This window comes from Urocampus carinirostris, chromosome 5, assembly GCF_059441175.1.
Source record: "Urocampus carinirostris isolate Australia breed hairy pipefish chromosome 5, RoL_Ucar_1.0, whole genome shotgun sequence".
In the NCBI taxonomy this organism is placed as follows: domain Eukaryota; kingdom Metazoa; phylum Chordata; class Actinopteri; order Syngnathiformes; family Syngnathidae; genus Urocampus; species Urocampus carinirostris.
Genome location: NC_142353.1, coordinates 36,439,350 through 36,464,605, shown reverse-complemented (window position 1 = coordinate 36,464,605; position 25,256 = coordinate 36,439,350). Strand labels below are relative to the sequence as shown.

The 25,256-nt window shown below is 40.8% G+C and overlaps 2 protein-coding genes across 2 annotated transcripts; both read right to left on the bottom strand.

Moving 5' to 3' along the window:
* Window positions 1-4,185: 4,185 nt before the first annotated feature.
* LOC148366181 (uncharacterized) lies at window positions 4,186-7,124 on the bottom strand. Its single transcript, XM_088336632.1, has 2 exons — window positions 6,833-7,124; window positions 4,186-5,082 (listed from the first exon to the last, which is right to left on the bottom strand). The coding sequence occupies exons 1-2, from the start codon at window positions 7,008-7,010 to the stop codon at window positions 4,352-4,354; spliced, it is 909 nt and encodes a 302-aa protein (XP_088192758.1). The 5' UTR covers window positions 7,011-7,124; the 3' UTR covers window positions 4,186-4,351.
* Window positions 7,125-11,838: 4,714 nt separating this feature from the next.
* LOC148366180 (uncharacterized) lies at window positions 11,839-24,624 on the bottom strand. The gene is made up of 4 exons (XM_088334997.1): window positions 24,439-24,624; window positions 19,659-21,855; window positions 15,757-15,968; window positions 11,839-13,338 (listed from the first exon to the last, which is right to left on the bottom strand). Exons 1-4 carry the CDS (start codon window positions 24,452-24,454, stop codon window positions 12,065-12,067), a joined length of 3,699 nt encoding a protein of 1,232 aa, XP_088191123.1. The 5' UTR covers window positions 24,455-24,624; the 3' UTR covers window positions 11,839-12,064.
* Window positions 24,625-25,256: the final 632 nt, after the last annotated feature.

Genomic DNA, 25,256 nt, shown 5'->3' with positions numbered 1-25,256 from the left:
CAAAGAAGAATGGTCAATTGACAGCTTTCTTTTTCTATTAGATAAGTTATGATAAAAAAGGCAATGCAGATTTTGTCTTTGCATTTTTCTTCTACCGGTCTCTATGTGCTTTTAATATTGTTGTGAAATCAGATGAGTCTCCTGTTGCTCTTTCCAGTGGTCCTGCTGTTTTTATCTGGGCCATCCCCAGCATGCAAAGCTTCCGAGTATTGTAGCATTTTATGCTAACCGCCATTAAACTTGAAGTAGAAGACCGTAGCATTTTCTGAACAGCACTTTTGATGACATACCCTAGAATCAACGCTAAGCATTGTGGGATAGATTTGAGGGCTGTGCCATCAGTGTCTGGTTTATTCAGTTTTGAAACTATTTGTGATTACATCTATAGAGGATTTTGCAAAGTATACAGCTAATGCCATGAGGCTCTTTAACTCCACCCGGGGGAGTAAAAGACCACATTAAACCCCACCCCACATTTGCATGTTACCCTATTTTTATTACAGTGTGTATTTCCGTAGCACTATTTAAATACTCTATAGCAAAACGTTATATTGGGTATTTTTTTTTTATTCTATATCTTTTATTTTTTTAACACAAGGATACTGCTGGAAGTGTGAATTTCCCTCCGGGAATGAATAAAGTATCCATCTATCTATCTAAAAGGGGAAATAATACATTATTTCTCTTAAATATTTCGGGGATATACTGTTTTCCTTTAAAATCTTAGTAAATATTTGTTGCTCACCCACATTGCACTAAGTGATACTACTAAAACTACTAACCTTTTCTTGATAAGCTAAGACACAACGTTCCAATTGATTTATTTACAAACTATTTAGAAGAACAAGTCACAATCAGTTTGCTAGAGAGTGCTCGTTTTGATATTGATATTGGAAATGGGATTCAAGCGTGAAATATTGACCCTTCGCACGTGACGGCACGTTGCCTTCCCCAGCAGAATGAGAGCCATGACGGACGGCAGAAGCACTTTCCCACTTGAATTAGGATTTAAGTTAGAATACATATCAATAACGACGAGAGAAAAATATAATCAACACTTTTTACGATGGTGATTTATTGATTGGCGGTGCCAAAGGTTCTAAGCCTGATTTGGAATTTTAGCCCTTTTGAGGAAGACAGAAGACGACGATGTTTATCTACAAATCATCAAACGAAAGGACTCTATTGTGCCGAGGTGCAACAGTGACAGCTCTCAAGTATTCCAGGATTTGCAGCAAAATTTCTTGACAAGGTACGTTTGATGTATTTCCGAGCAATTTTATGTTAAGTAGGTACTGTACCAGTCACGTCAAAGACACTCAATATAAAACAGCCAACATAACAATATAATTTAGCTAGTGCTAACTAGCTACGTCAGTGTCTTACATTTGCCATTTCTCACTACGTAAACAAGCCATTCAAAACAGTTAATCTTCCGAATATCAAATTTATTGAGCATTTAAGTGCGCTACCATAAAGCTTAATATGCCGAAATGAACTGGTAAATTATTAGATTGAACGGGGGACATATGTTCAGAAAATAAAACGTAAATTTGCCTAAGTAAATATTTTTAACATTCTCAAAAGTACTTTCCTTTCCAAGGTCCATTTTTCACCGGGGGTGCGTTTATCGTAGCGTACCAGTTACGAAGAACTGGTCAGCATCCAGACTTTTGTACGATTTTAGATCAGGACTGGTGTATGGGGATACTCCGTTTACAATGTCAGTGGGAAGGTATGGGTCAGTTCAAGTTCTCTAGTGCTTTCAGACAAGGTGAGCCCCCTCACCCGACTAGTCATCGCCAATAGTGTTAAATAGTACGTGTTTTTGTTGACTACCGTTTACTGGGTTACAGCTGTCCGTCATGGTGCCGCTAAGGTGTGCTAAGGGTCAACATCAGCAAGCTGCCATGAAACCTAAAAAACAAACAACATTTTTTTTAAATTGGTCCTGATAACGATGTGTATCAATACGACTAATCTGGTCAGATGTAATAAAGTAGAAATCCTGTATTTATAAATTCATTTTTCAACATTTTTAAATTAAAATAAAACTTGAAGATTACTTTAAAAAAAAAAATCATACTTTTAAACAAACATGTGTTATCGGTATTTAGTGTTGATATTGAGTAGTCATACTGATATCAGTCTAAAACTCAGCTAAAGGGTTGGGTAGGGTTACTTTAACTGGATTACTTTTGGATTACTCCAATACCAAATATGCCAATAAAAGACAAAAGAAACTAAATATGAATAAAATGATGACTCACAACACGTGGTAAGCTTTCTCTCCTGGCTTTGATCTCCGGCAAAACTAACATAAAATGTGACAGAAACAAAATGAAAATAAATCTAAACAGCTTGCCAACATCATTTTTGCCGTTCCATGTATTCCGTTACTCCCCAAGCCTCTGCACAAAATTTAGTCATTTTATTCATATTTAGTTTCTCATCTCATCTCTCACCTCATTAGCCGTACCGCTTATCCTCAGTAGGGTCACGGGGGGCTGGAGCCCATCCCAGCAATCATTGGGCAGTGGGCAGGGGACACCCTGAACTGGTTGCCAGCCAATCGCAGGGCACACAGGGACAGACAACTCATTCGCTCATTCACACCTAGGGACAATTTGGACCGGCCAATTCACCTGAAATGCATGTCTTTGGAATGTGGGAGGAAACCGGAGTGCCCGGAGGAAACCCACGCAAGCACGGGGAGAACATACAAACTCCGCACAGAAAGTCTGGAGCTGGATTTGAACCCACGACAGGTTCCCATGACATGAACTGTGCCGCACAAGCGCTAACCACTGCGCCGCCGTGCTGCCCTATTTAGTTTCTTTTGTCTTTTATTAGCATATCTGGGATTGGAGTAATCCAAAAGTAATTGAAAGTAATCTAGTTAAAGTAACCCTACCCTGCGTTTTATCATCAATTTTTAAAATACTCGTAAGATGAGAAGAGCACTCATGTATGTAACATGAGGCTCACCTAAAGGGAGCTAACATAGTTGTACCTAAGAGCTTTAAAAAGGCTGGGCAAATACAGAAATAAAATGGTGTGTTTTGGTCTCCATAGTTTACTTTCTTCCTTATGCTTTTTAGCATGCATTTTTGGTTGTTCTAGATACCACCAGGGGTATCCAACCTATTTCAAACTGAGATCTACTTTTTGTTGCCAATTAGTGCAAGGGCATCCTGTTTGATATTAAAGGATTTTATACATTTGACTATAAAGGATTTTATAAGATTAAATACAAGTTACATTTATTGAGTACAATGAAGATTTTCACCTAGTAGGCTTAAGTTCAATGAGCAGTGAAAGTTCAGGGCACCCTGGTCTGCTAGGAAATATTGTTTACAGGAATGGCTGGAACAGGACGTGAGGCTTATAAGATAATCAGCGCATCCAGACACGGAGGGGCCCGGATGACGGAGAACGGCAGGCAATGTTTTGAGAAAGGCTCTGCTGTTTTGAGTTTTCCAGACATCGAGGCGAGGTGGTGGAGCCCACGTGGGGCTTCCCTGGCACGCCCATGGGAGGAGCCGGGACACCATCTTGCGGAAAGACGTGGACCGAGAGGAGAAGCGAGAGGATTTCAGAAAAGGCTCGCCAGAGACGCCGACGACACTCATTCGACCGATTTTGGTGGAGTTTACAGAGTTAAATTGTCAAAGAAATTAAATCTGCCCCCGTGTGAAAATGTCAGCTTTTCTTGTTCATCTTTTCCATCAAGAAACAAGCGCGCATTGGTAGGTGAATGCAGGTTGTGTTTGGTTAATGGAGTCAGATAACTAATTCGAACAATTTGGTAAACGATACATTTTAATATTTAATTCCTAACCATTTGCAGTTATGAAATAACTTATGTTATGAAAATGATGAAAATGCTATTACCAGGTTAGTTATTGAAAGTAGAGTTAAAAAAAAAAGTCAAGTCCAGAAGAAGAAAAATAACTTACTGGAAAAACACAATCACCCAGCACTGGTAAACTATTTTCAGAACAGGTCCACAGGCACCTCAGCTGTCCTTAGGGGAGACACTAGTGCCTGTGGACACCATGTTGGAGAAACCTGGTGTACATCATATAGTGTTATCGAGTGGTCAAATGAAACAAACTGTCCTTTTAAGTTAAAATGATTATTTAGAGAACTTCATAATGAATAAATAAATGGGTCACAGTGTAGTAGTCATAAGGAAGGGAAAATCTTTAATGGTTATCCTGCCTTTGTGCAGTCAGAGCAGCCCGCTGACTGAACACCTGAATGGTTCAGTTCCTGTGTAGGTTCTCATATGCACTACCGCCTCATAATTACTCGAGTATTTTTTCTCACAATAAAAGCAACCGAAGGGTCATTCTCCTCTATGACGCCTCGTGTGCGACACCAGGGTATGCTTTTGAGAGAACCCTTGCCCACAAGTGGAGCAAACGTAGGGTTTTTCTCCCGTGTGTGTCCTGATGTGTTGTACTAGAATATCCTTGACATGAAATCGTTTACCGCATGTGGAGCAACTGTATGGTTTCTCCCCCGTGTGTGTTCTCGTGTGTCTGACTAAGTTTCCCTTTGAAACAAATTTTTTACTACACTTTGCGCAACTGAAGCGTTTTTCTAAAGTGTGCGTTTTCATGTGCCTCGCCAAAGACTCTTCGAAAGCAAACATTTCCCCACACAGTGCGCAAACACAAGTGTATCTCTGTGCGCTCGCGGACGTTTGAGAAGGTGTCTTTTGAAGAGTCTTGCTTCCCTGAGAAAATTTCCTATATTTGTTGTCAATTCCGACATCAGCGTCTCTCGTTTCCCCGTCGTCTTCGCTGTTTGATAGTGGAGCCAAGTAGTTGTCTGGTGGCATTTCTCCACAGCAGTCTCCACTTAAACACTTAGGAAGCAGTGACAACTCTCCAGGTTTGTCTTTATGATGTTCGCTTTTCACAGAGACACCATTCAGGTGCAAATTGCTGCAGCCCGCCTCTTCTTCTTCTTCCTTAACTCGAAGGCGCTTTGGAACCGCTTGCTCAGAACTGCAGCTCCCAAGCTGCAGCAGAGGCTGAATTTCATCCCGACCACCGGTCAGCGGCTCGACATCTGCAAAACACAAGCTAATGTGTCACGGCCAAAACATTAACTTCAACACTTCTCACGATCATGGGCAGCACGGCGGCACAGTTCATGTCTTGGGAACCTCCTGCGTGGGTTCAAATCCAGCTCCAGACTTCCTGTGCGGAGTTTGCATGTTCTCCCCGTGCTTGCGTGGGTTTCCTCCGGGCACTCCGGTTTCCTCCCACATTCCAAAAACATGCATTTCAGGTGAATTGGTCGGTCCAAATTGTCCCCAGGTGTGAATGAGCGAGTGAGTTGTCTGTCCCCGTGTGCCCTGCGATTGGCTGGCAACCAGTTCAGGGTGTCCCCTGCCCACAATGATTGCTGGGATGGGCTCCAGCACCCCCGCGACCCTACTGAGGATAAGCGGTGTAGCCAATGAGATGAGACTTTTCACGATCATATGTTTGAGGATTTCCTTAGGGTCGTTAGATGGGATTGAATTTAGTGGTCCCCTCAGGGAAAATTACTTGCACCGACTGTACCAGGGGAAAGCAACAAACATTGCACAAAACAATAGCATGACAGTGGGACAATAAGGGTTGGGTAGGGTTACTTTAACTGGATTACTTTCAATTACTTTTGGATTACTCCAATACCAAACATGCTAATAAAAGACAAAAGAAACTAAATGTGAATAAAATGTTTGGATTTCTTTTCATTTTGTTTCTGTTGCATTTTATATTAGATTTGCCGGAGATCAAAGAGATCAAAGCCAGGAGAGAAAGCTTACCACGTGTTGTGAGTCATCATTTTATTCACATTTAGTTTCTTTAATCTTTTATTAGCATATTTGGTATTGGAGTAATCCAAAAGTAACTGAAAGTAATCCTGTTAAAGTAACCCTACCCAACCCTGCGTTTAATCATCAATTTTCAAAATACTCGTAAGACGAGAAAAGAGCATGAGGCTCACCTAAAGGGAGCTAACATAGTTGTACCTAAAAGCTTTAAAAAGGCTGTCACTGTCTTGTACCACGGACAGACTGAAGAGATCTTTTCTTCCTCATGCCATGAGGCTCTTTAACTCCACCCGGCAGAGTAAAGGCCCACATTAAACCACACTCCCTACATTGCATATTACCGTACTTTTATTGCAGTGTGTATTTTATGTAGCACTATTTAAATACTCTATACAACATGCTACAGTGGGTATTAGCACGTCACATTGGGTATTTGTATATTGTATTCCTTTTGCTTTATTATTGTATTGTTCTCAGCGATGGGATGCTGCTGGAAATGTGAATTTCCCAGCGGGGATGAATAAAGTATCTATCCCATCAATCCATTGTTATTACTAAGGTTTTACACTATCAATGTGCTTGCATGCTGTTTGCTTGGCATACTTTGAGCTATATCACCTCGTGCTGAAGATGTATGCAGTCGTGCACAGACGTCCTGACTTATTTGCCCTTCGGGGATGAACAAAGTATCTATCTATCTATCTATCTATTTGTGTTGTTTATTGAATGCATGTAATAAACCGAGTGACTGTGAACCTTGATTAAGAATCGTTTCACATACATCAACAAATTATTTTTTTAGGTTGCTGTAATAAAGCAGGCCACCAACTACTGCAGCTTCTATTTTAATAAACATATATTTCATTTTACACTTTAATTCAGTTCTGACCCATTGTTCAAAACCTGCAAGTCAAAACACTGTGTACGATTTAAAAAAAGACATATAACGTTAAAATTGATTATTGAAGGTCTTCACAAATATAAAGAACATACCATGGAGTCGTAAATTCAATTGATTTCTGTAAACATTCTCCAGTCGTCTTCGGTGTCGCTCGCTCTCCTCTTTCGCTCGATAAAGTTGCTCTTCGTACGAGGCGATTGTGTTTTCGAACAGTTCGAATATTTCGTCCGCGGCCGCAATCAACCGCTCCCTTACTAAATCTTTCAACATTTTTGCAGTTTTAAGCAACTGAAAAACGAGCACCCCAAACTTTATTATTGTTTGGCTTTGTTAGCTTAGCAAATTAGCCTTTGAAGCGTTTGATTAGAGAACCGACGAGAAACAGTGTTAATCATTTCCGGGGGAAGGGTGAAGAAACACATCAACTTCCGGTCTCGGTTTGCTAAATAATACTAGGGCGCCACCTGGTTTCGGGGGAGTTATACAGTATTTCTCAATCGCTTTAGCTAAATCCAAACATATTTTTACTCAATTATGGCATTAGCACTTTGACCACCTTACTGTTTAATTTCTGTAAGAATTTTAGCCCACCCAATTTCCGACATAACGATTGTAAATTTAAAAAAAGGATTTGACTCAGAGGGCCGCCACTTCCAGAACAAGTGGAAATTGGATTATTTATTTCACTAAAATCCAAAACAACTGCATCTGCCTAATTTGCCAAGAGACTGTGGCTGTTTTTCAAAGAATATAATACCAAAAGGAACTGTTAGACTAAACATACTGACTAAAAAAAAATCTATCTATCTATCTGTCTATCTATCTGTCTATCTATCTACCTTGGTCATACCTCTCAAGAGGGGTGACCGGCATCAAGACAAACACATACAATAACAAAGAAAATAAAAAAGGGGAAAAAGATAGCAAAAAAACACACACAAACATTTTTGGACCATGGCCAACCCAAATGCCCAAACACCCAAACAAGTTAGGCACCTCAGCACCTAAGTTGGTCATGCTTTCGTCCCTCCAGATGAAACGGGACACAAGAAAGCGGCCATGTTACTCGGGTCTAGGTGACACAACACACTCTTCAGTTCAACAGCAGGGCCCGACAGCTTTCACTGGTTTACCCCTGCCGCATCGTACGAACGCGTCCAACATCCCACTATCCTTTCACAAAACTCATTCCTGTAACTGACAAAGTGGTAGCATGGCCGAGCGGTCTAAGGCGCTGGATTAAGGCTCTAGTCTCTCCGGAGGCGTGGGTTCGAATCCCACTGCTGCCAGATATATTTGTGATGAATGCGTCAGAATTATTCCACAACAGAACTGGTAAAGTCGGTTATGAAATTCTGTAACCCAACCCCTTATTTGTCCTGTGGTGAGGGGCCTGCCGTGGTCCGCTGCGTGTCGTAAGAGGCGACTAAAGTGGAGCGAGGGGACTGGGGATCCCCTCCTCTCTATCTCTACTCCCTAAGAAACAGCAGGGCAAAGAAAGTGGGGCGGGAGATTTGCAAACCCTTGTTATAGGGTCACTAAATGTGAGAGGATGTGGAAGTAAAGCGACTGAGTGGAAGAAAGTTTAAAAAAAGCTAACCAAGGAAAATGCTGTTAAAAGGTGAAGCTGTTTATAAGGCAAATCAGCGCTATTTCACGAGACTCTGAGTTAAATGGAAATGCTACAAGATAGCCAAGCCTTTCACAAACCTTTCAGGGATGGTGATTTTATTAATCACTGTTTAAGGAATGCCAGGCTGAATAGTCGGCCCTCACTCATTTTCAGTTTACCAAATCTTTCTCAAAAGTTTAGACAGCCACTGTGTGTTTTTCTGCTCAGACTTGAAATTCTCACAACACTGTAACACTAGCACATATCCAAAAGGCAGCTTCTCATTTCTGTGAAAAAGTAACAGATATTTCTTGAACATCCCTGGTTTGGTACGATTCTCTGCTGTTTCCTACATTATCAGCTGCATCTGACACGTTGGTCACAATGGATTATCATCACTGGTCACAATTGAATCGTCTCAACAGCTGCAATATTTAGTCATTAATTCATTGTACTGTATAGACCTTTTCATGCAAAATGGTTGAACATGTTTTTAGAAAATGTCAACACGTGTGTGCTCATTTCTAATTATTTTAATGACTTATTTCCTAAATCAGTTTTGAATTGTTAATTTGCTACCAGGTAAATCTCTTTCTCACAAACGAATATAAAGGTAAGCTTCACATCCACCAATTACCAACTGGTTCTCTGATATAAGTCAAAGGTGCATCTTAACATGAGCCTGTCAGGACCAGAACGGAAACAGGACCCAATTGCGTTACGTTTCTCACAAGTTTTATTGGAGGAAAGAGAAAGGGGTGCGCCCACGATCCGGTGTTCGCGGGACGCGGGAAGCTAGTCGCTCTTGTACTCGGCTGGTGCTCCAAACGCGGAAGTGGATCACCCGTAGCGAGCGATGGCGGTGTCAGGGACGGAAAAACGGGTCGGTAGCCGGGACTGGGAGAGCAAGGCGTGGTCGGAAGCGAGTCGGAGGCCAGAACGGGAGAGTAGACGTAGTCCGGGACAAAAGAGGTCATAAGCCGGGACGGAAGAGCAGACTTGGTCAGGATCAAAACGGGTCGAAGCAGGAGACAGACGGGAGCAAAAAACGGGACAGGTGGTAGTCAGGGTCAAAAAAGGTTAGCTTATTGTTCACTGAGGTTCGCAGACAAACTGACAACAGGGGACAGACAGGACTGGGTTCAAATACTGACAGGGAGCCAAACAGAACCCGCGGTAGTTGGCGCCAATTGAGCGGGCACAGTTGAGTCACATCAGTAATCATGACAGGACTGGCAAGTATATCCAGTAAAACTAGAGCAGACCCCAACCTTATGATGTCTGAGAATGACAGCTTTTCACGAGGAAAACGAACACCGGGAAGAAGAGACAGAGGATATGGGTGAGTTCCTGATGAGATCAGACACTTGTAGAACATGTTCTCAACCATGGCCCGCTAACAATGGCTGAGGATGGTTGAGGGGTACAGCCTAAAATATTGGGGATCCACTGTCGTCAATCGTTAAGACTTTTGGGAGACAGAACACGTATGGAAACTGTAATACTGTGTACAGTGCTGTCTTTAGAATAATGCATATAATATACTGTATGTTTGTTTTGTACATTGACACTTTATATTTTGTATTTATTTTCCCACAAAGGACTGGAATGGACAGAATTTCAAGCCGCAGCCTTGGTGATGATGGGGTCCGGTTTGGAAGCCACAGCATTGAGTCACTGCTTTTTGCAGATGACGTGGATCTGTTGGCTTCCTCAGACCATATTCTTCAGCTCTGACTGAAGCGATTTGCAGCCGAGTGTAAAGTGGCCGTTATGAGGATCAGCACCTCTAAGTCCGAGACCATGGCACACAGCCAGAAAAAGGTGGCATGCTCCCTCCGAGTTGGGGATGAGATCTTGCCCCAAGTGGAGGAGTTCAAGATCTTCGGGTCTTGTTCACAAGTGAGAGTAGGTGCAGCGTCTGCCGTCATTCAGACCCTGTACTGGTCCGTCGTGGTGAAGAGGGAGCTTAACCGAAAGCCAAAGCTCTCGATCTACCGGTTGATCTACGTTCCTACCCTCACCTATTGTCATGAACTGTGGGTTATGACCGAGAGAACACGATCCCGGATACAAGTGGCCGAAATGAGTTTCCTCCGCAGGGTGTCTGGGTTCTCCCTTAGAGATAAGGTGAGAAGCTCAGTCATCCGGGAGGGACTCTGTGTAGAGCCACTGCTCCTCCGCAACGAGAGGAGCCACTTGACATGGCTCGGGCATCTGATAAGGATGCTTTCTGGACGCCTCCCTCGGGAGGTGTTCTGGGCATGTCCCACCGGTAGAGTGCCCCGGGGGCAACCCAGGACACGCTGGAGAGACTATGTCTCAAGGCTGGCCTGGGAACGCCTCGGGATCCCGTCAGATGAGCTGGAGGAGGTGGCTGGGGATAGGAACGTCTGGGCTTCCGTTTTAAGGCTGCTGCCCTCGCGACCTGACCCCGGATAAGCGGAAGACAATGGATGGATGGATGGAGGACTGGAAAGAGACATCACAGGGTTGGGGGAGGTTCCGTTTTCCCTTGTGAACAAAAAGAATCCTGACTAACCAAGTTTAGTTGTGCTAATTGTCTTCTGTTCACATTCATAATCTTTCTTTTTGATACTCTGTCATGTCTTTTGATTTCTGTACTGCAATGACATGCTCTGTCAATAAATTGTAAAAACTAAGTCTTATGTCGTCTCTTGAAATCTCCTACACTCAAAAGGTTTCATTTACAATTGCCATCCAAATTTACGTGAACCATATTCAGCACTAAAGCCTTCCACCAGTAACCATAAAATTGAGAATACGACTAACCAATTTGACTCTCCTGTCTGTAAACATTCAAACGCGGACTGGTCATTCTGACAGCACTGAAAGGTTCACTGAGCGATAGACTGAAAATATATCACTAAAAAGGCTTTTGCGGGTAATACATGGTGTTTTGCCACTTGTTCAATGTGTTTCGAGAAATGACAAACTGCATGGAGAATTTCAAGTCTAATCTGAGAAACGTACTAAAGAAAGAGGAAAAACTGAAATTTATTTTTGTTCCCACAGATATATTTTTTTTCCTTTTAATGAGTACTTTTTAAAACAATAGTTTAAATCCATGGAAAACTTTGTTTTCTATACTTCACTATTTCATAAAATGATAACAAATTATTCTTGACTAGCCTGATCATTTTTTTCAGTCTGTAGTAGGTCAACACCTCCGCCATGTTATATGTAGAAGTGGAGGCAATACCCAACGACAGCAATAGACTTTCAAAATTCTCTCGAAAAATACCTCTGCCGATTCACACGAACATAACCATCCTTTCTAGATTGAAATGCAAACACTGCCGTTTTACGCTTTTCACCTCTTAAATATGCCTACCGCTTTTTGGAAAAAAATCTACCACGAATTTTAACAAATCTTGACTCACGTCTAGAATTTTAGTCTACGACAGTTATATGTTTCATGAAGAATGAACGACTCATATTGAAATAAGGTAAACTGAAATGCACCCAACTAATTTATTTATTTCTGTGGCCTGTAGTAAAAACAAAAATAATCAGCCTGCCATCAAATAACTTCATAGAAAAAAGCAAACAAGCGACAGAAGACAATTCTTGACCATGTACAAAGCAAAACACACTTTCATGAAAAATAATATAAATGAAAAGGTTTCATCTTTGTTTCTTCCATACTGCATATAATTTATTGTTCACTACATGCCACGATGTTGTAGGATTATATTGATCCTGTGTGTAATTTAATGTGAACTGCCATGTTTGACTTTTGACTGAAAGTTTTACTGCAAAACGGACAAGTGAAAGGTTTTTCACCCGTGTGCGTCCTCATGTGCGATATCGCCGCATAGTTACTTGTGTATTTTTTCTCACAGAACGAGCAACCGAAGGGCTTTTCTCCTCTGTGTCTTCTCATGTGCACCACCAGACTGTTTTTATAAGAGAATGTTTTACCACAAGTGGAGCATGTGTAAGGTTTTTCTCCGGTGTGCGTCCTCATGTGCTGTGCCATGTTATTCCTGGCGCTAAATGCCTTACCACATTTTGGGCAAACGAAGGGTTTTTCTCCCGTGTGTACTCTCGTGTGATTCACCAGACCTTCCTTCGATGTGAATCGTTTCTCGCACGCAGAGCAGCCGTACGGTCTTTCCCCGGTGTGCGCTCTCGTATGTTTTAACAGACCCGTCCTGGAAGAAAATCTTTTGCAGCATATTGAGCAACTCAAGTGTTTCTCTCCAGTGTGTGTCCTCATGTGTTGTACCAGATTATCTTCTAAATTAAACGTTTTCCCGCACGTTGAGCAAATGAAGGCTTTGTCGCCCATGTGCCTTTTTATGTGGTGTTTTAACGATTTCTTAGAAACAAAGGTCTTCTCGCATAGTGAGCAACTGAAAGGTCTTTCTCCCGTGTGTATCCTCAAGTGGTGAACTAGATTTTCCTTCACATTAAACGTTTTACTACAAGTTGGGCAACTGAAGCGCTTTTCACTCGAGTGTCGTTTTAAGTGTTTTGCCAGCCCTTTCTTCGAAGTGAAGCTCTTGTCGCATGATGAGCAGCTAAAGGGTTTTTCCACCATGTGTGTTTTCATGTGTTTTTCAAAAGATTCTTCCAGAACGAACATCTTGCCGCATACGGTACAAACTAAAGCATTTTGCGCGCTGCTTGTGGCGTGTGTTTGAGGAGGGGTTTCGTCCAGAGTCGTTTCCTCCTCAGACCATATCCCGTTTTTATCGGCATCCCCGCTGTCAGGATCACTTGGTGGTTCCAAAGAATCGTCTGGTGGCGAGCCCTCACAGTGGTTTCCAACTGGGCTCGGGGAAACCTGTGAATTCTCAGGCGGTGCATTTTCGGTATCTTCGCTTTTCACAGAGATTGTATCCGATGGCAACTCTTCCTCCTTTACAGTCTGATTCTGCGGAACAGGTTGTTCAAGATTGCGGTTGCCACTTTGCGGTTCAGGCAGAATTTTTCTCTGGTCAATCAGCTGTTCAACCTCTGAAAAACACAGGATCACCATGTATAAGTTTCGGCATAATGTATACAACCTCAATACTTATTTTTCTCATAATATTTATCTTGATAAGGCATGTGAATAATTTCTGATCATTCTCAAGAATAAACAAGTCATGTTTATTTGTGTACCGACCACAGACTATTACCGACTACAGACTATTATTACACCCCTGATCTAAAACCTACACGAGGGCAAGGAAAAACTCAAAACTTTAGCATGAGGAAAATGAAGAAACCTTGAGAAGGGACCGTACATGAGGTAAATCCTCTTCAAGGATGACCAGGCTGCAATGGATGTTGAAATACACAGATATCGTCAAGATGAAACACAGGTCGTTCATACATTATAGCAGGGGTCGGGAACATGACTCAAAGAGCCATAAAAGGAAAATATATTCATTTTATTTTGGGAAAGAGCTACACCATATATTATGAGACAAATTTACTAAATCCAGCAGCTGCCCTATTGTTTTATTGTCTAATTAGTAGTATTTTACGACATTTGAAAGTTCAAAATTATATTAGTTTTCTGATGAAATACACTCAACAAAATTAATACAGGTTGTCAGTTTTAGCACAAAGAAAGTTCCAAATGATCACTCTTTTGAAAGTCAGACAGAGATGAATAAAATGTACTATTGATTGTAAGGACGTAACTATTAAAAAAAAAAAAATCTTCCATTTTTTTTCCTTTGATTTTGGCCTCCTTTCTAACTAGCCATCTAGCTTTCGGTCTGGCTATTTAGACGGCTTTTACTCTTTTGGTTAACTATCAGGCTCCCTTTTAGTTTTTTAAATAAGTATGAACTTTACATTACAATATTATTATCGTTGGTATAATCATATTTGGCATTTGGATTCATTTAAGCCAAGTTACATATTTATTTTTTCCACATTTTGCTGAAAATATTCCCGTTCCCACAAAAATATTTTATAAAGCTGATGTTATGTTTTACTAGTTATTTTGTTGTTGTGTTCTGCACAGCTCTTTGAGACTTTTTGTGATAAAGGGCTATACAAATAATTATGACTTGACTTGAGCAAAAACTTGCACATTGACGAAAAATGAATGCATGGCTCCAGGCTGGCCCAATCTTGTCCAAAGTAATTGTTTGATCAAATATTGCACATAGGCGAGTATTGATATCATATAAAATAAAGGGCGAACTTGTTGAGTTTTTTATGTATTGGTTGAACTGTGTTGTAGCTGATTCATTCATCACTGATCGAGCAATAAGTTCAAAGCTCAGGCAACTGGTTGGCTCCTCTTTTGAATAAGAATTTGTTGTGACAAAATACATAAAAGAAATACACCGCAAAATTAATGAAAAAGTACCTGACAAAATGACAAAAAACAGAACACAACAAATTACTCAAAGAAATACACAACAAAAAACAAAATACATCAAGAAAAAACACGAAAATACACATTGATAACAGGTACATGCGCCATTGCCAGGATTTCCTTAAAAGTATCAGTACTTAACATTGCATCTGTATTGGCTGTCTTAAATCTGACATGACTAAGTTCAAAGTTATTATAAATTGGTATTGAAACTGAATACTGTATTAATATAATAATCAGTCGTTTTAAATGTAGTTCTAAAAAAATGTTTCAGGCATAGGAAATAACTTTATGTTCAAATGGTAGGGCAGCACGGCGGCGCAGTGGTTAGCGCGTGTGCGGTACAGTTCTGAGGTCTTAGGAACCTCCTGCGTGCGTTCAAATCCAGCTACCGGACTTCCTGTGTGGAGTTTGTATGTTCTCCTCATGCTTGCGTGGGTTTCCTCGGGGTAATCTGGGTTCCTCCCACATTCCAAAGACATGCATTTCAGGTGGATTGGCCGGTCCAAATTGTCCCTAGGTGTGAATGAGCGAGTTGTCTGTCCCTGTGTGCCCTGCGATTGGCTGGCAACCAGTTCAGGGTGTCCCACTGCCCACTGCCCGGTGATTGCTGGTATAGGCTCCAGCACCCCCGCGACCCTACTGAGGATAAGCGGTGCAGCGAATGAGATGAGGTATCAGTATAACTGACTATAAGATTTGAGTATACAAGTATTTTTGAGGGAAGTGGTATTTTTATGAAAATAACTCTGGACTTTTAATTGATTTTGATACCAACAAAAGTTGATTGCAAAAATCATCACGTAATTAGATGTTTGTTTTCGTGAAAATAGCAGAAAGGTATTTATGTTTGGAATCACTGATTCCCAATAAAAGGTGTTTAATAAATATATGCTTCTATTATGTTTTGCCCCCGAATGTGGTTCTGTTAAGTATTTTATATGTAATATATCGCCTTGCCAGCAGTGCATATACGTATAATGAAAAGAAACTATTACTTTGTTTTTTTTTTGTGGAAAAAAAAACACAATTGTTGCACATCTTAGTGGACATACCTAAACTGCAGATCTCATATTGTCTGTAGCAAACGTCCTCCAGCGGTTGATCGTTTTGTTGGTTTTCCTCTTTGGTTCGAAAAAGTTGCTGCTCATACGACGCGATGGTTTTTTCGAACAATCCGAATATTTCGTCTGCAGCTGCAGCGAGTCGCTCCCTTATCAATTCTTGCAACATTTTGATATTGAAAACAGTCCGAGACACTTGCAACATTCACGTTAGCCTTTGACAACACCGTCAGTTTGATTGCTTCTCTGATTAGCACGTAAGCTTTTCTTCTGAGGGATTTTTTTTTTTTTTTTTTGCAGAGTACCCTAGGAACTCTTGCTCTGTCCACTCCACGCAACGGCCCGGTATTGCAGTACCTCCGGGAACGGTGCATTCGCAATGATCGCAGCAAGGCTTTAGGGCTAGGACCTTAGCTTGGCCTTTTGGCTGAGAGTAAGTGTCCCGGCTCCTGGGCTTTGTAGCGTATTATGAACTGACCGATAACGGATAATGGATAATGATTTATGAACAAGCTAAATAAACCTTAAAACCCCTAAACCCCCCCCCTAAACCCTTTTTACGCGTTTCTGGGGGAATTTATAGGCGACGTACCAATTTCCGGTGTTAATTTTCCTCATGAAAAGCATTCAAGTCTTTTGTTTTTAAAAAAATGTTTTATTGAACAAACGCAGAAGCATTTCCATACAAACATCTAAACAGTACATTCAGATTGTACATCACATCAAAATACCAATAAAGAAAAATATTTAAACAAATAAAATAAAAAACAGTAATATAAAACATGCCAGGGGGGAACAAAGTTACACAAAAATGCCATGTTTGCACATATTTGTTTTAAATGGCCTTATGGTTACGGGAAAGCTTTTTGGATATCATGTAATGTATCACTTCACATTCGAAGGCAATAAAATAAATGTTTTTACTAGTGAATTTGCATTAGTGATGATGAGATTGACAATAAAGGTTTCCTTTGGCTTTAACTTGCATCTCTCTGAGTCATGTATGAGGAGTACAATAAGTATCTAAAATAATTGGAACCCGTTGTCAATCTTATGAGCAATAAAACTCAGTGGAACTGTTTTAATCTAGGCTTAAAATACACTTCTATTCTATACCTTATGAATGACCTATATTTCATGTTGACAATATCTGTGTGTTGTTTGTTATAGCAAAAACTGTTGCAGCCTGGTCATCCTGGTAGGGAGATTACCTCAAATCAAGTCAAGTCACATTTATTTATGACGCCCTTAATCACAAAAATGTCTCAAAGGACTGCACAGGATTACAATTACAAAATTACACAATTACCTGATCTTAAACCAGCATGCGGGCAAGGAACAACTCAAAAACCTCAGTGTGAGGAGAAAAGAGAAACCTTGAGAAAGGACCTCACATGTGGTAATCCCCCTTCCAGGATTGACCAGGGTGAATTACAATTAGCATTACTGTACATGTGCAGTACCTTCTCAAGATATCTTCATTTTCCTCATGTTGAGGTTTTTGAGTTTTTCCTTGCCCTCGTGTAGGTTTTAGATCAGGGGATGGTGTAATAATGGACTGTGGTTTGCAATAATATGTGGTCTGTGCATCCCTTTGAGACTCTTTGTGATTAAGGGCTATACAAATAAACATGACTTGACACTCAAAATAATGAGTACATCAATGAATTTTGAACTTGTAGATTATATGCTGTTATTATTATTAAGCACAATTTTACAAACAAATAGCCCCTAGATGCAAAAATTCCAATCTGTTCTGATGAACCTCACTTTAAAAAATCTAATTTTTAAAGGTTATAAAAAGCAGATCCTCCCAAATGGATGTACGAATCAAAGCAGTAATAACTATTGGTCAATAGTTGGAATGATGTAGGTTGAGCACCGTACCGGTAGTCGAAATAACAAACAAACATGCCATCCAATAAACAATCATCACTCAGTAACAAACAAAAATTACATTCTTTGTTGTAAGTGTAAGGTTTTAACATTTATTAAATCTGACTCCGAAGACACTTCACGTGTCTGGTCTAAACCCTTACAGCTGGAGCATATTCAGAAGCCGGAGAAATTTAATCAGCCGAGCGACGAGTATAGTCCACATATGAATTTATTTAGCCTAATCAAAGAGTTGAACAGATCGGGTCTTTCTGTTGTGCCAAATTACAATCGTGTGGAGAAGACGAGGGAGTTCCAGGGTTTTCCCATGTTATAACAATGCCGATGAAATGTTCACGCCCCATGACCAAGCTGCTGCTGTTGTAGAATAGAAACTTGCATTTGTAGAATAGATTTGCATACATTTGTTCAGGAGACTTGCTGACATGTAGAAAGACTTGCTTACAGTTGGGAGAAATGTTGCTTACATTTCGGGAAGGTCTAGGCGGACGAATTAGTATTAACAATCCTCCTTAAGGGAGGACATGAGATAACGGCAAAGGGCAAGGTCACATAAACTGGCATAAACTTAAAAACACTTCCAAATAAGGACGGAACCCTGTGCATGCCGCGTGAAAGGGACGGGCTACACCGTTTACACATGCTGTGTTGAAACTATAAAGACCCACGCATATCTGAGATTCTTTGAGTTTTCTTGTTGAGATTGTTGCACCAATAAACAAGAGCTCCCTCTCACGCCATTGATTCCTGCATTCTCTGTGAACACATATGAGACGAATTCTCGATCATCATCTTCTTCAACACAGCCGATTGGTCCACGCTAATGCCGATGCAGATTTCCCAAACCTCCTTTGAAGAATGGGAGGAGGGGTGATAAGATCATCGCCCTCCGGACAGAATGGGGCAAGACACACACTCCAACCCCCCAGGCGAGGTGATAAGTAATTGCTCTTTGCACAGAATGGAACAAAAGGCACATTCCAACGCAAAGCGCGGTTTACGACACCCTTCTGCCAGACTTCGCATTTAGGACAAGTATATTTGACTTTACGTAAGGTAAAACAGTGTATAAAATAGTATACAGTGGAACCTCAGTTTTTGAACGCCTCTCAGTTCGAAGAAATCGGCTCTCGACCAAAAATTTCGAAAAATTCTTGCTTCGCCTTTCGTTCAAAAAAATCGGAGTTCGACCGCCGGTACGCTAGGGGCGATGCTGAGCGGCGTACGGGTGTAGATTGCCCCCACCCCTCGTGAAGAACTGTTGTCACGTGAGCGCGCACTCCTTTTTGCTTTCTTTTTAATATCGGTGAACAGAGTGTTTTAACCCCTAATTATGCCTCGGAAGAAGGTCGGTGCAAGCAGCAAAGTTGCTACAGGTGAAAAAAGAAGAGTAGTGCGTACAACTATTGCATTTAAGAAAGAAATAATAGCAAAATATGAAGATGTGCGAGTTTCCCTTCTTTTGCTTCTGCAGACCACCACAAAGGTAAGAAATCCTATTCATAAATCTTTTCTTTATCCTTTAACCGCTCCCCACTTGTTGTGGAGACCCGGGTGCTAAATGACGTGTAAACGACCTGATTTTTTTATTTTTACACGTTCATGTTAGCGTAATCTTTCGTACGGAAGATTGCGCTAACGCGAACGTACGATTGGCCTGGGTTAGCTTCATGTTTACGTTCATGGTAAACGTTCAGGGTGTTGTAACGGATTAAAACGATTTTACATTACTTTTAATGGGAAAAACGATTTTCGGTGATCGACCAAATCGGTTTTCGAACAGGGTTCTGGAACGGATTATGGTCGAGAACCGAGGTTCCACTGTATAACTTCATAAGTAAGCAGAATAAACCTGTCATGAGCACAGATGCATCGTGCTAATCCTCAATTCCTCATTGAACTTCACAGGTTTGGCTTCTCGCAGGCCCGGTATTCAATCAAAAAACAAAAGCACATAAATCAGAAAAGAACTTTAACTTTATATCTGTTCATCCTGCAGCTCAAGAAGTTCCTTTGTGGTGAGTTCGTTGCAACGGTCGACCACCTCCTCTACCAGTTCATTCACATCTTGTCCATCAACCTCCAAGCCCAAACTTCTGCCAATGGACACAATTTCATTCACGATTTCAGCCTCCTCTGCGTCGAGCGTCACCAAGTCCATCTCTTGCGCTTGAGTCGGCCAAAGTTTCAACCACGCGGATTGCAAAGCACGAGTGGAAAAGTCTCTCCAGCATTCATCCATAATGTTAATGCAGTGGAAGATGTTGTAGTGATCCCTCCAAAAACTTGAAAGTGACAAATTGGTGCTCTTTGTGACCTGAAAACATCTTGAGAAAAGTGCCCTTGTATACAATTTCTTAAAATGAACGACAACCTGGTGACCCATGGGCTGCAGCAAAGGAGTCGCATTGGACGGCATAAATTTGACTTTGATGAAATCGTATTCAATGTCCAGTTCTTCTTCTAAGCTTAGAGGGTGAGCAGAAGCTTTACTCAGGATGAGAAGACATTTAAGGGGCAAACCGTTCTCACGCAGATACAGCTTAACGGATGGTGCAAAGACCTTGGTTACCCACTCCATGAAGAAAAAACGAGTCACCCTGATATTCGGATTCGCTCTCCACATCACGGGGAGTTGGGATTTTGTCACATGATTGCGCTTAAAAGCTCGAGGATTTTCCGAATGGTAGACTAAAAGCGGCTTTATCTGACAATCGCCGCTTGCGTTAGAACACAATAAGAGCGTGAGCTTGTCCTTCATCGGCTTGTGTCCCGTCCGCGCTTTCTCCTCTTTCGTAAGAGATGTTCTTTTGGGCATTTTTCTCCAAAATAACCTCGCTTCGCCGCAATTAAAAACCTGATTCGGAAGATATCCCTCACTTTTGACAAACGTTTCAAATTCGTCAACGAATTTCCTAGCGGTATTTGTGTTAAAACTGGCAACGTCTTTTCGATAGGTTTGAATCCCGGTCCGTTTGACGAATCTTGCGAACCAGCCATGACTGGCTTTGAAATGTTCCTGTTGGTCATTGGCGTCCACTACCAACTCCTGGTGCAACCTCTTTGCCTTTTCAATAATAGTAGCCACACGAACGCAGTCACCAGCGACCTCTTTTTCATTCACCCACAACAGCAACAATTTCTCGACATCTTCGAGGATTTGTGTTCTTTGATTTGTTAAAATTGTCACTCCCTTAGCCACGTCAGCTGCCTTTATTTTCGCCTTGTTTTTAAGGATTGTCGAAATGGTGGAGCTGGGCACGCCGAATTCTTTGCTGAGATCCCTGTTACGCACTCCAGATTCATGTTTAGCTATTATTTCCTTCTTTTCTTCCACAGTCACTCGACCCTGCCTCTTAATAACGTTTTTTTCGGTTTTCAATTGCTTTGAGGCTGTGCTGAAGGCGGTGTCACTCGAACTGTCCGACATGGTGTTGGGTTGTTCAGAATTTGCTGGAGAAGTCGCGCCGAAGCATTCTGCATCAGTGTTGTGAGTGTTCCCAAGATCAAGCACAGCAGGTGAACCGAGAAATCGATTGTCTGAAAATATTTCATTGTCAACAAGTTTTTGGGTAACGACTGCAGCGTGGTTGTTTGTAACTGGAGGTATAGCTGTGCGTAACTTTTGTATAAATCCCTTTTCCCAAACTGAACATTTAGCAGTTCGTTCGCTCCTATGCATTTCCATGTGTTTAATCAAGGCGTGCTTATGAAGGAACCCTTTAAAACAGGCCGAGCAGCGAAGTGTTTCTCCCGTGTGCGTTCTCATGTGTCTGGTCAAATGTTTCTCCTGGACAAAGGCTTGACCACAAACCGAGCATCGAAAACATTTGGGTTTTTGACGTTTGTGGTTAGTGTTAAAAGGGACCTTTTTTGAGCATTCAGAGTCGGAATCGCTTGTCAGTTCCAGGTCATCGCTGCCAGACAGTGGAGCCAAAAAGCTGTCCGATGGTGGTCCGTCAGGGTTGTCTAAATTGCTTTGTGGCATCTCAGGTGGTTTGTCGTCATTCTCACGTTTCACAGACAAACCTGTCAGTGGAAAATTGCTGAGCTCTACCTTAACAACTTCCTCTTTAATGCAAGGGGTCTGTCTATCTTCTTCTTTATGAAGAAGATGCAAGTCCTCATCCTCCTTTTTGATTAGGAGCTGCTGAAGGCTGCACTCTTCGGAATTTCCCGCCACATACTGAACATCTGTAAAACACAAGAAAATACATACAATAGTTGGACCACAGTATTTATATTTTATTTAAAGAAGGTCTTTTTCTCCCTCCACGATTTTTCTTCCATCTGGGTTTGTGAAACGAGTAAAATAATCGCTGGAGCTGAGATGACCAGTTTTTCCAAGTTTTATTATAACAGAATATTCTGGGCACAAATGTGCGACAGGATTGTCAATGGATTGTAGGAATCACACTTGCACCATCAAAATGGCTGACAAGTAGAGGTCGACCTATTAACGGTCGGGCCGATTTTCAGCACAGATATTTGGGAATTTTGACGTATATCGGCATCAGTATTTTAATTCATTAATAAGACGATTAAATGTATTCAAAACTGGGTTATTTAGGCCCAGATGCAGCCAAGCCTCTCTCTCCCTTTATCCTGTCTTGCACGCTACCCACCTGCACCTCCTTATTGGATAAGCAACCGGGGGCAGAGCCACTGAAGCAGGAAGAATAACTTTAAAACGGAGTAAACTAATTAATTTTTACGCCGTTACCATGCCGTTACTGTTACTAACTGTCAAAAGCGGTGAGCTACTTTGGCTGCAAAACCTGACGCCGTATTCAGAGGTTTTCCGCTCTCCTCAGAGTTGTTTACATCACGTCTTTTTGGATCGTGTCAACATTCAAAGAAGCGACCACCATAAAGTCAGAGAGCAATTATGAATATAGTATTTACTAATGCTCCAAAAGAAAAGGCAAGTGAGGGCTAAGTCGCGAAAAACGTGAGACTTATATTTGTCAGAACCTTGTCGTTTGTGAACTAAACATCTCTATGAGCTGGCTTTTGTAAGAAAACAAAGGGATCTGGCTCCCCACCAATCAACAGCTGGTTTCCTCCGAAACGCCTTATTTCTCCCATGATTGGTCAATAATGATTTTTCGGGGGGATTCTGTTTTGTTGACTTTAAATTTGTTCAACATAGAAAAGATTAAATTGTTTTGTATTTTATCTTTTTTTTGTAGAATTATAAATATTTATATATATTTAATATATTATAAATTGTATTTCCTGTGTTTTTTAGTGTTAATGTGTTTATAATATAAATTCTTTAATATTTATATATATATATATATATATATGTGTGTGTAAAATGTATTCTTTTTATCTTGTTATTTCTCTATTTTTTACTTTCGTGATTGTACTTTTTATTTTATGATACAGGTAAGGTGCAATAAATATCAGTTATTTAACACAATCACCTGTCTGTTCTTTGTTCAACTGACTCAAATACTGCTCAGAAAATTTCAAATTCTTTGTCATGAATCTTCTTTTCAAAGTAATGGAAACAGTTACTTTTCCCTGTAACTAGTTATTTTTACTATAAAGTGGTTCGGTTACTACATTGCTTTTAGGAAGGAGCAGTGAGTAACTATAACTAATGACCTTACTAAAGTAACATGCCCAACGCGGTTGACGTGTATGTCATGCATTTAAAGACACTGATCAAAAACATGCATGTCAGGTTAATTGGCTGGTCCAAATTGTCCCTAGGTTTGAATGAGTGAGCGAGTTGTCTGTTTTTGTGTGCCCTGCGACTGGCTGGCAACCAGTTCAGGGTGTCCCCTGCCCACTGCCCGAAGATAGCTGGGATGGGCTCCAGCGTCCCCGCGACCCCACTGAGGATAGCGGTGCAGATAAAGGATGGATGATCATAGCAGTGATTTCTCAAGCCAGTAAGAAATCAATTTTTCTAGATAATCACAAAGATACATAACTGACGAGCTATTTTCAGAACCAAGTGGAGGGCTACTCGGGTGTTCTTAGGGGACCACCTGGTCCCTGCGTGCCCCACGTTGAAGACCACTGATCTCGATGCATACAGGTGATTGCAAAAACAAACAAACAAAAAAAAAAAAACACAACCGACACAACAAAACTATAAATTAATGTTCGCCCGGGCGCAAAACTGAGTAACACCATGACTCCAAGTTCCAAAAGAATATGATTGCTGCAACGCAATGATCAGGGTTGGGTAGGGTTACTTTAACTGGATTACTTTCAATTACTTTTGGATTACTCCAATACCAAATACAGTGGAACCTCGTTCTCGACCATAATCCGTTCCAGAACCCTGATCAAAAAACGATTTGTTCGATCACCTAAATCATTTTTCACAAACACTCATCAAATACAGGGTTGGGTAGGGTTACTTTAAATGGATTACTTTCAATTACTTTTGGATTACTCCAATACCAAATATGCTAATAAAAGACAAAAGAAACTAAATATGAATAAAATGACTCAATTTTGTGCAGGTTTGGGGAGTAACGGAATACGTGGAACAGCAAAAATGATGTTGGCAAGCTGTTTGGATTTATTATCATTTTGTTTCTGTCGCATTTTATGTTAGTTTTGCCGGAGATCGAAGCCAGAAGAGAAAGCTCACCACGTGTTGCGAGTCATAACTGTATTCATATTTCGTTTATTTTGTCTTTTATTAGCATATTTGGTATTGGAGTAATCTAAAAGTCATTGAAAGTAATCCAGTTAAAGTAACGCTACCCAACACTGCCAACGATAAAAAAGGAAGAAAATTAATATTCAGACCTTTGTTGTGCAGCATTTTGGATCCTTCAACAGCGTCCAGTCGTTTTAGCGGACCACCGTGGTCCTCGTACGATTTAATTGTAATGCAAATTTCATAAACGTTGCTAGTCGCTCGCAAATTGAAGTATGCAAAATTACTTCTGGTAAATATTTACGTCTCTTGTCTGATTTTCATGCTGCACTGTGGAGCGCTGCTGTTCTTCTTTGTTTGGTGTTCTGAGATATAAGTCGCCCGGCTGCCCTCTAGCGGCTGTATTAAAAGTGACTAGAAAACAACTACAGTAGTCAGTCCGTACGTTAACAGGGTTGGGTAGGGTTACTTTAACTTGATTACTTTCAATTACTTTTGGATTACTCTAATACCAAATATGCTAATAAAAGACAAAAGAAACTAAATATGAATAAAATGACTCAATTTTGTGCAGGCTTGGGGAGTAACGGAATACATGGAACGGCAAAAATGATGTTGGCAAGCTGTTTGGATTTATTTTCATTTTGTTTCTTTTGCATTTTATGTTAGTTTTGCCAGAGATCAAATAGATCAAAGCCAGGAGAGAAAGCTTACCACGTGTTGTGAGTCGTCATTTTATACATATTTAGTTTCTTTTGTCTTTTATTAGCCTATTTGGTATTGGAGTAATCCAAAAGTAATTGAAAGTAATCCAGTTATAGTAACCCTACCCGACCCTGGTTGTTAATAAGATTTTATTCCTCCAAAACTTTTCAAGACGGGAGCTACTCTTTGTTGCTAATTAGTGCTAAAGGCTCCCAGTTTGATACAAATTTCTAAAATTTCAAAAGGTAGCTTGATAGTTAGC